At 57.8% G+C, this 13,628-nt stretch overlaps 1 protein-coding gene across 1 annotated transcript in view; it reads right to left on the bottom strand.

Moving 5' to 3' along the window:
- The window catches only part of CCDC33 (coiled-coil domain containing 33), a gene marked incomplete at both ends in the record, with an annotated part of 45,356 nt that overhangs the window by 6,400 nt on the left and 25,328 nt on the right, over positions 1-13,628 (bottom strand). Inside the window, 2 exons of the mRNA XM_082488934.1 lie at positions 7,547-7,657; positions 13,297-13,368. Coding sequence (XP_082345060.1) covers positions 7,547-7,657; positions 13,297-13,368 — 183 coding nt within the window. The remainder of the gene's footprint in view (positions 1-7,546; positions 7,658-13,296; positions 13,369-13,628) is intronic.

Genomic DNA, 13,628 nt, shown 5'->3' with positions numbered 1-13,628 from the left:
AATAATGCACGGGGCCGCGCTGGGCTCGCCCGGGCTGGGCAGCCGCTTTCCCCTGCCCCCGCCGGAAGGCGCTGGGTTCAACCACGGCTTTTCCAGGCTCAGACATCACCCGCAGAGGCTGGAAAATCATCTCCAGCCTTTAGTCCCAGCCCAACGCTGCCCAGACACCCACCGACCCGTATTTCCGCCCGCGCTCAGTCCCTACGGGCAGCATCACCCCGGCGCTGCCTCCGCGCGCCCGGGGGCGGAATTAAGGCTATTTCAACAGATTTTTCCCTACACCTCCTTTCTCAAATCCACCCGGAGATGGCTGCGGCTCTCCTTCCCGCGGGGGTCCGGGATGAAAGGCTGGGAATCCACTTCTGAAACGATGGAAGCTTTGAAACTCCTGCCACTCGCTATTTATTTAATTTTTTTTAATTTATTTATTTTTTTTCTCCCCCCCCCCATCATTTCCAAGCCTCTGAAGCTTCCCCTGCCTTTAGAGCCTTTCATCCACCCCAACAAGCCGCCACCTCCCTCCTTTCCCTATTTGCTTAGGCCAAGTTTTATTGGCTTTTTTTTTTTTTTTTTTTTTTTTTTATTTACTTAACAAATCGCTCCGAGACGCTTTGATGTATCCCATTAACTTGTATCGATTCATCTCCAGACGGGCGAAGGAGCAATAAACCTCTGCGGGTGGCAGGCGGGCAGCCCACGGGTCCAAAAATAGCCAAAACCAGCGGGTGCCGGAGGATGCTGCATCCACACGGCAACGGCGCCACCCCCTCCCTGCCCGGGGAAGGATGCGCAACGCACCCCGCCGGGAGGCTGAGGACGGGCCGACTCGTTTCACGTGTGAGCACGGCGGCATTCGCCCCAACCTGGCGGCGCACCAACCTCTTCTGCGACACCATTTCCCTCCAGCCCGAGAAACGACACGTCCCTGGATGGGTATTAAGCCCCGTTCCTTCATTGTTACGAAGACGGGATAAGCTCAGGTTTACATATCCGAGAAAAAAAAAAATAATAATTGCCGTGGCAGCTTAGGAGGATCGGAAGGAAAAAAAATCCCTTCCCCCCCCCCCTTTTTTTACAACGAAAGCTCACGAAACCGTCAGGGGATAACGACGCCTTCATTTGCTTTGCCCCATGACCCCCCATCAGCCTTACCCATCTCCTTGGGATGTGGGCTGGGGGGGGGACGTCGGGTCCCCGATGCCCCCAGCCCTTCCCTGGGGACACACCGGTACCCAAACCCATCCTCCGGGTGGGCGCACCGATGGGTCAACTGGTTGGTTGTTTTTTTTTGTTTTTTTTTTCCCTTTCTACTTCCAAAACGGGGAAACCCCAACCCCCCGAGGGATATGCCGGTCCCCCCCCCCGTCCTCCCCCGGGGGAATTTGGGAGATTTCCAGCCCGGCCGCTTCTCCGCGCGTGGCGAAAAGCAACAAATAAGCGGGATTTTATCTGATTAAACCGAGGATGAACTCCCTTCCCATACATCAGGGATGGGGAGGGGGGGGGGGGGGGCGGTGTATATATTAGCCAAAGCATTACAATTCAATCGAGGAGTTAATTGGATCGCGTTGGAAAACGTTTCATCCCAGCCCGGCTCCATTTAACAGAGACGCCGCGTCTTCCTCTCCCTCCCTCACCGGGATGCTGATTTTCGGGCGGGCGATTACCATCGCTACCCGGCTCCGGGCCCAGCTGCCGGCTGCTGATACGATGTCGTAGGAGGAAATAAAAGCTTCTGGATTACACCGGGGTGAGGCGGGGAAGCAAAAAGCTTCGGCGTAGAGGCGGCTGCTGCCCGGAGCTCCCGCCAGCCTGCTTCTTCAAGATAAGGTTCGAGAAAGGCGGTCGCGCCACCGGCGGGGACTGCCATTCCTCTGCCAGTGGCCGCCGGTTTATTTTGCTCAAAGAAAAAGGAAAAGAAAAAGGGGGGGAAAAAAAAAAAAAAAGAAAAAAAGAATATCGGCGGCTAAGAAGAAGTGGGATGAGTTTGGAGAGCAAACTCCGGCTGAGTCAGCTCCTGGCTCCTGAAAATCGATTTTTCCCTCCCGTCTCGCTGCGCGGGGATGTTTTGGGGGAGGGATGGGGACAGCGGGAGTGATGTCCCGCTGGTCACGCTGGAAGGGAGGTCAGCAGAAGCCTCCCAGGATGGGTCTCTCCTCCCGGCACGGGTCGGAGCATCCCCCGGTGCTTCTGCCCAGCCGTGACCACACACCGGGGCCAGATCTTAACAAAAACCACCCTCCTGAGATCAAAAAATGCGAGAAACAGGTCACAACTGTTCCCCTGCGTTCCCGCTGGGTCTTTGCGGGCTGTGTTGTTTTTTGGTTTTGTTTGTTTTTTTTTTTTTCCTCCTGGGAAAACATCCTCATCTGTGTTTTAAGATAAACGCGTTTCCAGCAGCTGGGGATTTGAAAAAGTGGAGAAATACCAGAAAAGAAAAAAAAACAAACAACAAAACCCACAAAAAACCCAGTACCAGCAGTACTTGGCAGCCCTTAGGGTCAGTTTTCCAAGCACGCCTTTTAAAACCGGCGCGTGGGACCCAAATGAAATACCCTTCCGCTGGCCCTAAACTTTTTTAAGTGCTCCCAAAGCATTTTCCTCCCCTAGCTTCAAAAAAAAAAAAAAAAAAAAATAAGCGGCTGCAGAGGGATGAAACCCGGCTACCCCCGTCACCTCCGTGACTTGCCCTCGCCGCCGCGGCCATCCTTTTGCGTGTTGGCGTAACGCCTCGGCTCGATTTGCTGTTAAAACGCCCCTCGCGGTTTATCGGCGCCCGCTGCGCCCACAGCACCCAGCGCCCATCCCAGGGCTCCAGCCTTCATTAATTAGCACCGGGAAAAGCTGAGAAGTCCCTAAACGAGGATGCTCTATGTTTAGTAGCGGCTGCCCGGGGCTGGGTTGGAGTAGAGCACACACCGGCACAGATGTGCACCCCGAAACACATGAAAAAATGATTTGAAAAAATGATTTTAAAAATGGTATTTTGGAGCTAGTTTTCTCTTCCCCCCCCCCCCCCCCCCCCCCCCCCCGACCCGGCTCGCTGCTGAGGTCCCCAGTCTCTACCCCCCCCGCCAGCCCCCCCCCCCATGGAAAACCCCGCAAGCCCAATTTCCCACCCCTGTGCAGAGCCCGAGGGGCCAAAAAAACCCCAAACCCTTATGCAAAGTAACTGTGACACTCAGACCCCCCCCCCCCAACCCACTCCCAGCCCTCCCCCCCCCCCCCCCGTGGGGTCCCTGCCCCTCCAGCACCCTCCGCTGCCCTGCAAAAGCCACATCCCTCTGTCCCCTTCCTCCCCATCCCATCTCACCCCCAAGAAAACAGCATTTCCAGCTGGTTTTACCCCCCCCCCAGCCCGGCCGGGCTGGAAGCAGGGACCAGGGATATCTCAGCCAGGTTTGGGGTGACTTGGGAGGCTTCTGGCGTGCCCCAAATCCCATCGAGAGCCTCTCCCTGCCTCGCGACTGCTGGATGCAGCACGTCCCCCTCCCCATCCATGCTCTGGTGTCACACAGAGGGGACACCGGGGGGGGGGGGTCCACCAGGTCCATCCTCACCCAGGGCGGCGAAAAGCTAATTAAATCAAAGGGGAAGCATATTGCTGAATCCTTAATCTCCTCGGGAAGTAAGACGGGCGTAAATATCGCCTGGGGTCACTTTAGCTGATTGATGGGCCTCTTTTATTAATTGGTTTAATCCCGCCTAATGGGTTGTGCTGGGGACGCCCACCCTCGCCCACCCAGCCTGCGGGTGCTCCGGGCACCCATGGGTGTCCAGCTCACCGGCCAACCTACCCGAGCCCCACGGGGGGGGGACCAGGGCAGAGCGGAGCATCCTCATCCTCATCCCCACCCATGACATCGCTCCTGCCTCCATCCCTGCCTCTCCCGGCCCCGGGTACCAAACGGGAACCCGCCGTGGGATTTTTGGCCTGGAAGCTTAAATCCACTTCTGTGGGAAGGGGGAATTCTGCCGGGGGTTTTGAAGAGCCATGCGGAGCTCCTTCTCCGGGGAGCCTTAGCCCCGGCAAGGCGGTGGGGCTGACGCTAGATGGGGCTGCAGCCCCACACGGGGCCGGCGGGAGAGGGACTGCGGCCTCCCCGGTCCCTGCAGCATCTTCACCCCGTGCAGCATCCTCACCCCGTGCAGCATCCTCATCCTCCTGCAGCATCCTCATCCCCCTGCAGCATCCTCATCCCCCTGCAGCACCCTTTCCCCTTGCAGCATCCTTATCCCCTGCGGCACCCTCAACCTTCCCGTCTCCCTCTCCCTTTGCGTTCCCCTCTTCCCTCGCATCCTCCTCATCCTTCGCATCCCGCTTGACCTTAGCAGCACCCCTTCCCCTCGCAGCACCCTTTCCCCTTGCAGCATCTTCACTTCTTGCAGCACCTTCACCTCTTGCAGCATCTTCACCCCTTGCAGCACCTTCTCCCCCTGCGCTATCCTTCTCCCTTGCAGCATCCTCATCTTTCGCATCCCTCCCTTCCCCTCACAGCACCCTCTCCCCTTCGCAGCACCCTTTCCCCTCGCAGCACCTTCACCCCTTCCAGCATCATCGCCTCTTGCAGCACCCTTGGTCCTTGCAGCATCTTCACCTCTTGCAGCATCTTTACCCCTTGCAGCACCTTCTCCCCGTGCACCATCCTTTCCCCTTGCGGCATCCTCATCCTTCGCATCCCTCTCTCTCCTCGCAGCGCCCTCTCCCCTTCGCAGCACCTTCTCCCCTCGCAGCACCCTCTCCCCTTACAGCACCCTTTCCCCTTGCAGCATCTTCAGCTTTCACAGCACCTTCACCCCTTGCAGCACCTTTTCCCCACACAGCATCCTTCTCCCTTGTGGCATCCTCATCCTTCGCATCCCCCTCTCCCCTTGCCAGCGGGCCACTTTCGCCGGCACCAGTCCCAAGGATCTACTGGGCTCAGCGGTCCCATACTGTGCTGGGGGTCCCGTCCCATCTCACCGGGGCTGAAGGCCCCACTCAGCCGGTGCAGGAGCCCCCGTCTTCCTCAGAGGTCACCCAAGAGCTGGAAACGGGTCCAATGCTGCTGGCGAGCAAGAAATCCCACCCCCGCCACTGCTCTACCACCCCACGGTGTGGTTTTGGGGGACAACCTGCACATCTGGCCTCTCACCTGATGTGATGGAGCTGATATGGCACACGCGCGGCGCGGGGCTGGGAACAAAATGCCAGCAAGGAAAAAAAGAATGAAAAAAACAAAACCCCAAAATGACATTTGCATCTCCCAGCCCCACAAAGAGGCCCTTTGGCTTGTAAAACCCCCGGCGTCCGCAGGTCAGGGAAACAGGGATGATGGGAACCGGGAAAGAAAAGGCTTGAAGGAGAAGCAAATGTTTGAAGAGGTTGGAGAAAAGGCTCCCCACCCCACCCCGCAAATAATCGTTAAGTGCTGCTTGTAAATTATTCATCAACCGGTAAGAGAGGCGCAAATCTATTCAGCGAGAGGGCAGAAGGGGAAGAAAACAGGGCAGAAACCTCAGCCTAAGGGCGGAACGGCGGTCCGGCACAAAAACCCACCCCAAACCTTGGAAAGCCCAAAAGGGGGAGACTTATGTCCCACCACGAACCCTCGCGGAGGCTTCTCTGCCTCCGTGGGACCGGTGTAGAGAAGGATTACCCCCACCTCCGATAATATTCCTCCTCGCTTTGTTTGCTTCGTGACCCCCCCCCCGTCCCACCCCCTTCATTTTTTTTTAATGAAGTCCTTAACGAGCCGATCCGGAGGTAGGGGGGGGGGACACCTCAAAAGCCGCAGGGTAGGGATGGGGATGCGGGTTTGATCAGCCGGAGCGGAGCGGGAAGAAGTGACAGGGCTGTGATCAACCGAGTGTTCGCTCACCCCCCCCACCCCCCAAAAAAAAAACCACAACCCCTCCCCAGACCCCACCGCCGGAGGGCTGTCATGTCCCCGCTCCCTCCCGCACACACGCTCCCTTAGTAGGGTGTCAGCCTTCATTCCGGGGGCTGGCGGGAGATGGGTTTTCCGAGCTAATTCCACCCCCCCACACCCACACACCGCCGCGCTGCGATGCCAGCGGAGTGAAAATAATTCGCGCTTTAGGGGGAAGAAAAAAAAAAAAAAAAAAAAAAAGCAAAAGAAAGAAAACGGCTGTCGAAGGTTGGGGAGGAGGGAAAAAAAAAAAAAAAATTGAAAATAATAATAATAAAAAAAAAAAATCCTACCAGCAACGCTTTCTAATGTTTTTAGGCAGAAAAAGAGAAAGCCGCCTGCGCAGGGATGGGTTTGGGCGAAGCCTTTCTGGGCTCTCATCGCCCCGCTCAGGCTTTAAAATAGGATGCTGGAAGCGTCCTCGGGACCGCTTCCTACCCTCCCTCGCTTTATCGACGAGGGGATGCTCCTGCGAGGATACGAGGATACGGCGAGCTGGATTTGAGGCTGCTCGGGGGCATCGGGGCCAGCAAACGGCAAAGCCCAAAGGGCCCGATCCTGTGCGGGTCCGAAAGGTGTCGGGGGGGGGCTTCCGTAATTCGCTCCGTGGATTTTGGAGCAGGCAGCCCCGTCGCGTTTGAGCTGCGCCGTGGTACCCGCCTCCGCACGCCCCATTACGGGTTTCTATTAGGATGGGCAGAAAGCAGCCGCCGCCGCCGCCGAAAAAGGAAGCAATAAAGCTCAGTGGATTGGGGGAATTAAAACAGCTGGAGGAAAAAAAAAAAAATAAAATAGCTTTTCTGTATTTTTATGGTTGCTTTTTTTTTTTTTTTTTCATTTTATTTTATTTTTATTGCTAATTTTCTTTTTCCCTGCTTTGCGGCCTGAACGGCAGGGAGAGGGATTGGGATGAAGGTGGGGAAAGCGCGTCGGGCGTTGGGGCAGCGCAGGGCCCCTCCGCCTCCTCCTTCCCAGCTATTTAATAAGCAGAATCAAGGTTTAACGACCTGTTATTTTTAAAGCCAGATGGCTTAAAGTACAGGAAGATATTAGGACCGTGAGGGCTGGGTTTGAATTCATCCAAGGGCTCCATTTATAAATACAAAGGGCCGGAGGAGGAGAGCAGCTGCCTTTTTTTTTTTTTTAATGGTTTTTTGTTTTTTGGTTTTTTTTTTTTTTTTTTTTTTTTTTTTCCTGGAGCTGAAAGGTATGAGCTGGAGGTGCCCGGGGTCTTCAACATAATGCAGCGGTAATAGGAGAGAATTTGCTAAATGGATTTGGGATTGAGCAATCAGATGGAAGCTGGTGCATCCGGCCTGCTCCCAGCAAGGTGATGGGGATGCTCTCCCCTTTCCACCCCGAAACATTTGGGAAGGAAGGGGGGGAGGGGGGGGGAAGCAGGGATGCGGCCACCCATGTAAAGTCACCTCCGTGCGCACAACACAAGGAATTATCGGTACAACCAGGCTCCGGGTAAAAACCCACCGCCCCCAGCGATGCGTATATCGGAAGGGGGGTTACGATTTGGGATTTATGCCGTCTTTTTTTCCCCCTTTAGGAGGCGGCGGCTGGCGGGGCCGTGCCGCGGGCAGGCTGTTGGCGTGGTGTCACCGCCTGCTCTCGCGGGTTCTTACCTGGCCATAAAATGGGCGCAGCTCTTCCCCCGTCTCGAGCACGGAGGCGGCGGCGGGGGCCAGGCTGGGGAGGACAGCGCCGCCCGACGGGGTCAGGAACGCCGCCGGTCGCTGGGAAGAGAGAGGCAACGGTGGGATGGGGTGGATGCGGTGACGGGGGCAAGAAGGGGGGACCTGGTCTAAGCTGCACCCATTGCATGTCCCCTCTCCCACCATCCACGTCCCCAGTATGCCACTGGGACGGGCGCGATGGAGAAGAGCTGTGGGTTGACCACACATCTCATCTTTACAAGGTGGAAGAGGAGCTTTGGGCTGAGAAGGGATCCCAGGAGGAACCAGCGCTGGACCGACAAGGCGAGGAGGAAGAGGAGGAGGAGACGGTCCTTTGCACTGAAACCCGGGCTGGTGGAAATAGGGGCTCTGTGCCCACCTCAACCCATCTCTCCCCTTCCCCAGGTGGGCAGGAGGTGGCTACCCAGGTCCTTCGGCTGCGCGGGGATGCTAAAAGCCACTCGAGCCGCCCGGCGCTGCTCGCCGGCTTTGGCGCCTGCCGGATAAGACACCTCCGGCACACCGGCCGCCCCCCGCCAGACCCCCTGCCAGATGCTGCCGGCAGCGGGGTAATGTGATTTCCCTGCCCCTCATTTCCCGCGCCCGGCTCTCGCGCTGCCCGTTCTCCTCCCGCCCGCCTGCCTTTTATAGACTCCCCCTCTAATCCGGTTAGAGGGGGAAGCGGGACTTAATGGAATAAAGGACGGAGCGCGCGCGCTCCTCGCTGCCGCCTGCCACGGCGAGGTCACCGACGGGGACCCTCGCCCAGGCCTGCCCGTCCTGGATCCCAGTTTGGGGGGATGGGGCACCCGCTTTGCCACCGGGAGCCTTGCATGGTGGCACGGCGCCCCAGTAGCCACCGATTTCCCCGTCCCGGAGCCGGCGACCGTGACCGGGCAAATCCCCGCCTCCCCACCGCGCGGATGCTCTCGGGGCTTCGCCATCTGAGCAATCATGCCGGCCGCCTTCTCCAAATTGGCTACGGGCACGGGCAGCGGCCAAGTGGCCCTCGCTGGATATTACTCCGTGCCTGCGCCCGGCCTCGCCTCGTTAGTGCGGCTAACGAGGGCGGTGAGCATCCCTCCCCCCAAATGCGGAGCGGGGAGGACGAGGAGTGGTCCCTGTGCCCTTCCCCATCGCTGCCTCGTTAACGCCATCAGCATCATCGTCCCTTGTGCCGCCGCTTTTCATTACGCCGCCGGCCCCGACCTCGACCGCGCTCCTCCAGCATCAAAGCCGGGGTGACGATGCCCCCCCCCCCCCCTTTCCCATTTCCCCCCCCCGGGGGACCGGAATCATGCAAAATGCAACAGTTTAGGCTCAGCTTGCAATTACCGGGGCCGGCGTACAGCTGCTGCCCGCCGCGCCGCACCGCGCCGTACCGCGGCGATGGCCAGCCCGGCCCCGCCACCATCGCCCGCCGGAGAGCCGCTCGCCGCAGCGCACGTGCTTTTAATTCAATTAGCGCTGCCCTGAACGATCCCCCGGGACCGGCGGGTGGAAAGCAACAAATTCAACCTTAACAAAGACATTCCCGGCTTTTTTTTTTTTTTTTTTTTTTTTTTTTTTTCCTTTTTAGTCCCTCTCTGGCTTGGTTCTACCCGGCCGGCGGCGATGCCGGAACGCTTTTTGTAATCTTGCCGTGCAATAAGAAGAATGGGCGATGTGTTTGATTGACAGGTGTCAATCAAGAGGTGGGAAGAGGGAGTTCGGCTGTGCCGAAAGCCCTCGGAGGGTTCGCCGGCTCACCGGGAGAAGATGCTCAGCAGGGAAGAGCGGTGCTTCCCCAAAAGAAGCCTTTCACCCCCTGCAATACGATTTGGGGATAAAAACCCCCATTTCGGTGCTCGCGGAGGACAAAACTGGCCCAGCCAGGCTGAAATGATGGGAAAAACACAGCGATTCCGCCCTTCCCAACCAATTGTAAAGCCTTTTTGTTTTTTTTTTTTTAATTTTTTTTTTTTTTTGCCAACCCGAAAGGGGTTTGATCGCCAGGCTGGCACGGTGACAATTTACACCCCGGCGCGGTGACAATTTATGCCAGGCGCCGATCTGCTTCTGGTTTTAAATGGCAGCAATTACATAAATTAAGGTTGTTTAAGCAACGCTATAACCAGCCTGTTGATTTTTTAATTTTTTTCCTCTTGCCTGGAAAAAAAACAGCGCTAGCTTTTCCTTTTTTTTTTTTTTTTTTTTTTTTTCCCCCCCCCAGAAGCTGTCACCACGTGCCGGCGTGTCCCCAGACCCCACCTCGGGTGACATGCCCAAAAGAGCTCAGCAAAGCGGGTGGCTTGAGGTGACTCCGAAGGTCCCGTGCGCTGAGTTGATCGGCTGAGCCGAGGTGGGGTCGTGCCAAAAACGAAGCGTAAAACGGGGCTGAGTAATAAACGGGGGTGATGAATAAATCCTTTAGGAATAAAGATGCCTCCGGCGTGTATTTTCCAGCCCTCGCATGGGGGTCAGCATCCCCCAGGGGGGACATGGGGGACTGCATCCTGCTTGACCCTACACGTAGATTCGCCGCTGGCGGCTGCACGGTCAAACTCAGCGTTCCTGGGCAAAGACATCAAATTTGGGCTGGAAAAAGAAGAGGAAAGGGAAAGCGGGGAGCCCTGCCTTGAGCCGCAAACCGGTTGGGAGGCGGATGAAGTCGGCTGCAGGTTTTCCCCCCCACACTCCCCGTAACAGTTTCCCAGCGACAGCCGTTAATTTGCTAAAACGCCAACGTTTTGCTGAAGTCTTTGATTTCTTTGTCTCCCTGAGATTGATCAAAGTCTTTTGTTCTCGTTTGGGCTCCAAAGAAGGATCGAACGGGGATGAAGGTGGAGGGTTGTGGGGGGGGCAAAGCTGGGGGGGTCTCGGTGCCTTTACTGGGAGGAGGATGGGGGGGCTGCAACCCAGTGTTGCCCTTTCAGACCTTTCCCTGGGCTAACACGGCTCCTCTTTGCTCATCCCTGCTGTCGGAGCTCTTGGCTTTTAATAAAGCAGCTGCTCCAACCCCTTTCCCCGTGGCTATTCCCACCGTGGCGGGGTTTTGAGACCCCGCAGAAACACTGGGGGATGAATCCTATTTACGGGCAGCCCCTTATCCCGAGAAAACCCTGCTGCTGAGGACGTTCTCCCAGCCCGGAGGGTCGACTTGAGCATCCAAACCCCTGGTAGGAGTCGGTGAAATCCCAACAGAGGCCACGGAGCAACCGGGATTTACACCCGGCTCCGAGTGCGCCGGGGAGTACAGATGGCCCAGGATTTATTTAGCTGTTGTTTGTTATAAAAAGCCCAGCCGATGTAGGTTATGCATTTTCAGCTCTCTACGCTAAAATAAAATTAAAAAAAAAAAGGAAAAAAAAAAAAAGAAAGAAGAAAAGAAAGGAGACGAGCTCGGTGAGCCTGTTCTCCTTTGCCATCTGGCTGGGGAGAGCGGTGGGGTGAGGGAGCACAGGGCAGGACGGGTGGGGATGCTGGGGGTCCTCGCACCATGAGGACGGGTGGGGATGCTGGGGGTCCTCGCACCATGAGGACGGGTGGGGATGCTGGGGGTCCTCGCACCATGAGGACGGGTGGGGATGCTGGGGGTCCTCGCACCCCAGGGATGGGCAGGGATGATGGGGGTCCTCACACACCAGGGGTGGGCAGGGATGCCGAGGGTCCTTGCACCCTGAGGACGGGCAGGGATGCTGGGGGTCCTCGCACCGTGAGGACGGGTGGGGATGCTGGGGGTCCTCTCACCCTGGGGACGGGCAGGGATGCTGGGGGTCCTCGCACCCCAGGGATGGGCAGGGATGCTGGGGGTCCTTGCACCATGAGGACGGGCAGGGATGCTGGGGGTCCTCACACACCAGGGGTGGGCAGGGATGCTGGGGGTCCTCGGACCCCGGGAATGGGCAGGGATGCCGAGGGTCCTTGCACCCTGAGGACGGGCAGGGATGCTGGGGGTCCTCTCACCCTGGGGACGGGCAGGGATGCTGGGGGTCCTCACATCATGAGGACAGGCAGGGATGCTGGGGTTCCTCGCACCCTGAGGACAGGCAGGGATGCTGGGGGTCCTCACACCCCAGGGATGGGCAGGGATGCTGGGGGTCCTCGCACCATGAGGACGGGCAGGGATGCTGGGGGTCCTCGCACCATGAGGACAGGAAGGGATGCTGGGGGTCCTCGCACCCTGAGGAGGGGCATGGATGCTGGGGGTCCTCACACCATGAGGAGGGGCAGGGATGCTGGGGGTCCTCGCACCCCAGGAACAACCCTGGTGCAAAGTCTGCCCCGATGCTTCGCCGGGTCTGTTCAGGTCCTATATTGACTGCCTTTGCCTCTTGGCCCCCATTTGGCCACTTCTTGCTGTCCCGAAGCCGAGCTCAGCACTAATCATTGAGCTGAGGACTTGGAAATCCAACCGTCAAGCATCCCTTGAAGCCTGAGGCTGCCCAAGAGGGAGAGGAGGGACACGGCAGCATCTCCCTGCCTGCCGGGCTGCCGTTTGGGGTGCTGGGAATCACAGCCAGCCGGCCGGGGCATCTTCCTCAAAAAATCCTGACCTCCAGGCAAAAACCACGGGCCTCAGCAAGGCCGGGAAGAGCCAACTCTGCCCTCGCTCTGCTCAGTAGTGACTCGCTCATTGATTTGCATCGCTCCGGGTCAGTCTGCCCGGGCTGCCGCCGGATGAATTAACCAGACGCCGAGCCCAAGGCCAGCTCTGGCTCTTCTGGCTTTTTTTTTTGTTGTTGTTGTTTCCGCTCCCAGCTCTTAACATATATTAAGGAAGGCAGGGCTGGAGGGGGGGAGGGGGTAAAGGGAGAGGTTGGGGAAGAGGAGGAAAAAAAAAAAAATAAAAAAAAAATTACAGCTCCCAGATCAAAACAATAATCAGCTAAATGAATTCCGCAGCATTTTCCCGCATGACTGCGAGTGATAATTTAGTGCAGCAGCCAGCTGGAAGCAAAAGGATTAATTCTGCACTTAGTGACACCCATGTGAATAATTCATCACACGCAGACCCCTTTGCGCTGACCCCCCTGGGCAATCGCTCCGAAGACCCCCACCAGCCGGCCCCCGACCCGCCGCGGCTCCTCGGGGAGGGATGGAAGGTGGGGGGGTGGGATGCAGTTGCCAGCGCAGCATCCAAACCTGTCCCAAATTCACTTTATGGATAGCTTTTTTTTTTTTTCACAGATGGGAGCGGAGACTGGTGGCTGCCGTAATTAGATGGATCAGGCTCGCGGCCACATCCTGACCTGCCCAAGGACCGGTCCCGGAGCCAAGGGCAAGCGGGGTTCTCACCTCCATGGGATGAAAAGCAGCCAAATTCCCTCCCTGCTGGGATGTCCCTGGGGACCGCAAGTGCTGAAGGATGAAGACAGCTGGACATTTGTCACCGCGGTTAACCAGCCTGGCCCTTCTCCGCACGGAGACGGTGAACAGCCTCTCCTAAATACCTTGCCCGTGCCCTGCCTCCAGCTGGGATTTCCCGGGAACGTGAGCACGTGCCAAAAACCCTGGGAAAACTGGATGTGCGAGGGCAGGAACACCACTGCTTTTTTCCAGCTGCCCGGCAGAGCAATCCTGAACCCCGAGACAACAGGCGCAAGGGATAAAACCTGGATCCTCTCCACCTGAGAGGTTTGGAGGGAGCTCCAAAGACCCATCTCCATCCCCGTCCCCATCCCTCCTTGCCTCAGGCTTCGCCATCCCCGGTGTCTCACCTCCGATCGAAGGAGCCGCAGGCGGAGCCCCACGGTCGGGATGGCCCCAGACGTGGTTTTGAGGTCCGTGCCCTGGGGAGGAAGAGGAAAGCTCACAGCCCGTGCTGGCCGCTCTGGCTTTCTACCAGGGCTCCGGTGGCTTTGGCATCATCCTACCCAAGGCTGCCGTTCGGAGCAGGGACCCTGGCTTCCCGCGGGATGCTCAGGAGCCCGCTCGGACATGGAGATCCCTCCCACAGTTCCAGCAGCTATAGGTACCACCACCTATAGGTGCCATCACCTATAGGTGCCATTGGCATGCCACCCTGCCCGGCGTCACCCCGCAGCCCGCT

This window comes from Vanellus vanellus, assembly GCF_965231255.1.
Source record: "Vanellus vanellus genome assembly, chromosome: 11".
Classification (NCBI taxonomy): domain Eukaryota; kingdom Metazoa; phylum Chordata; class Aves; order Charadriiformes; family Charadriidae; genus Vanellus; species Vanellus vanellus.
Note: the sequence above shows the minus strand (reverse complement) of the source record. Positions and strands in the feature narration are given on the sequence as shown.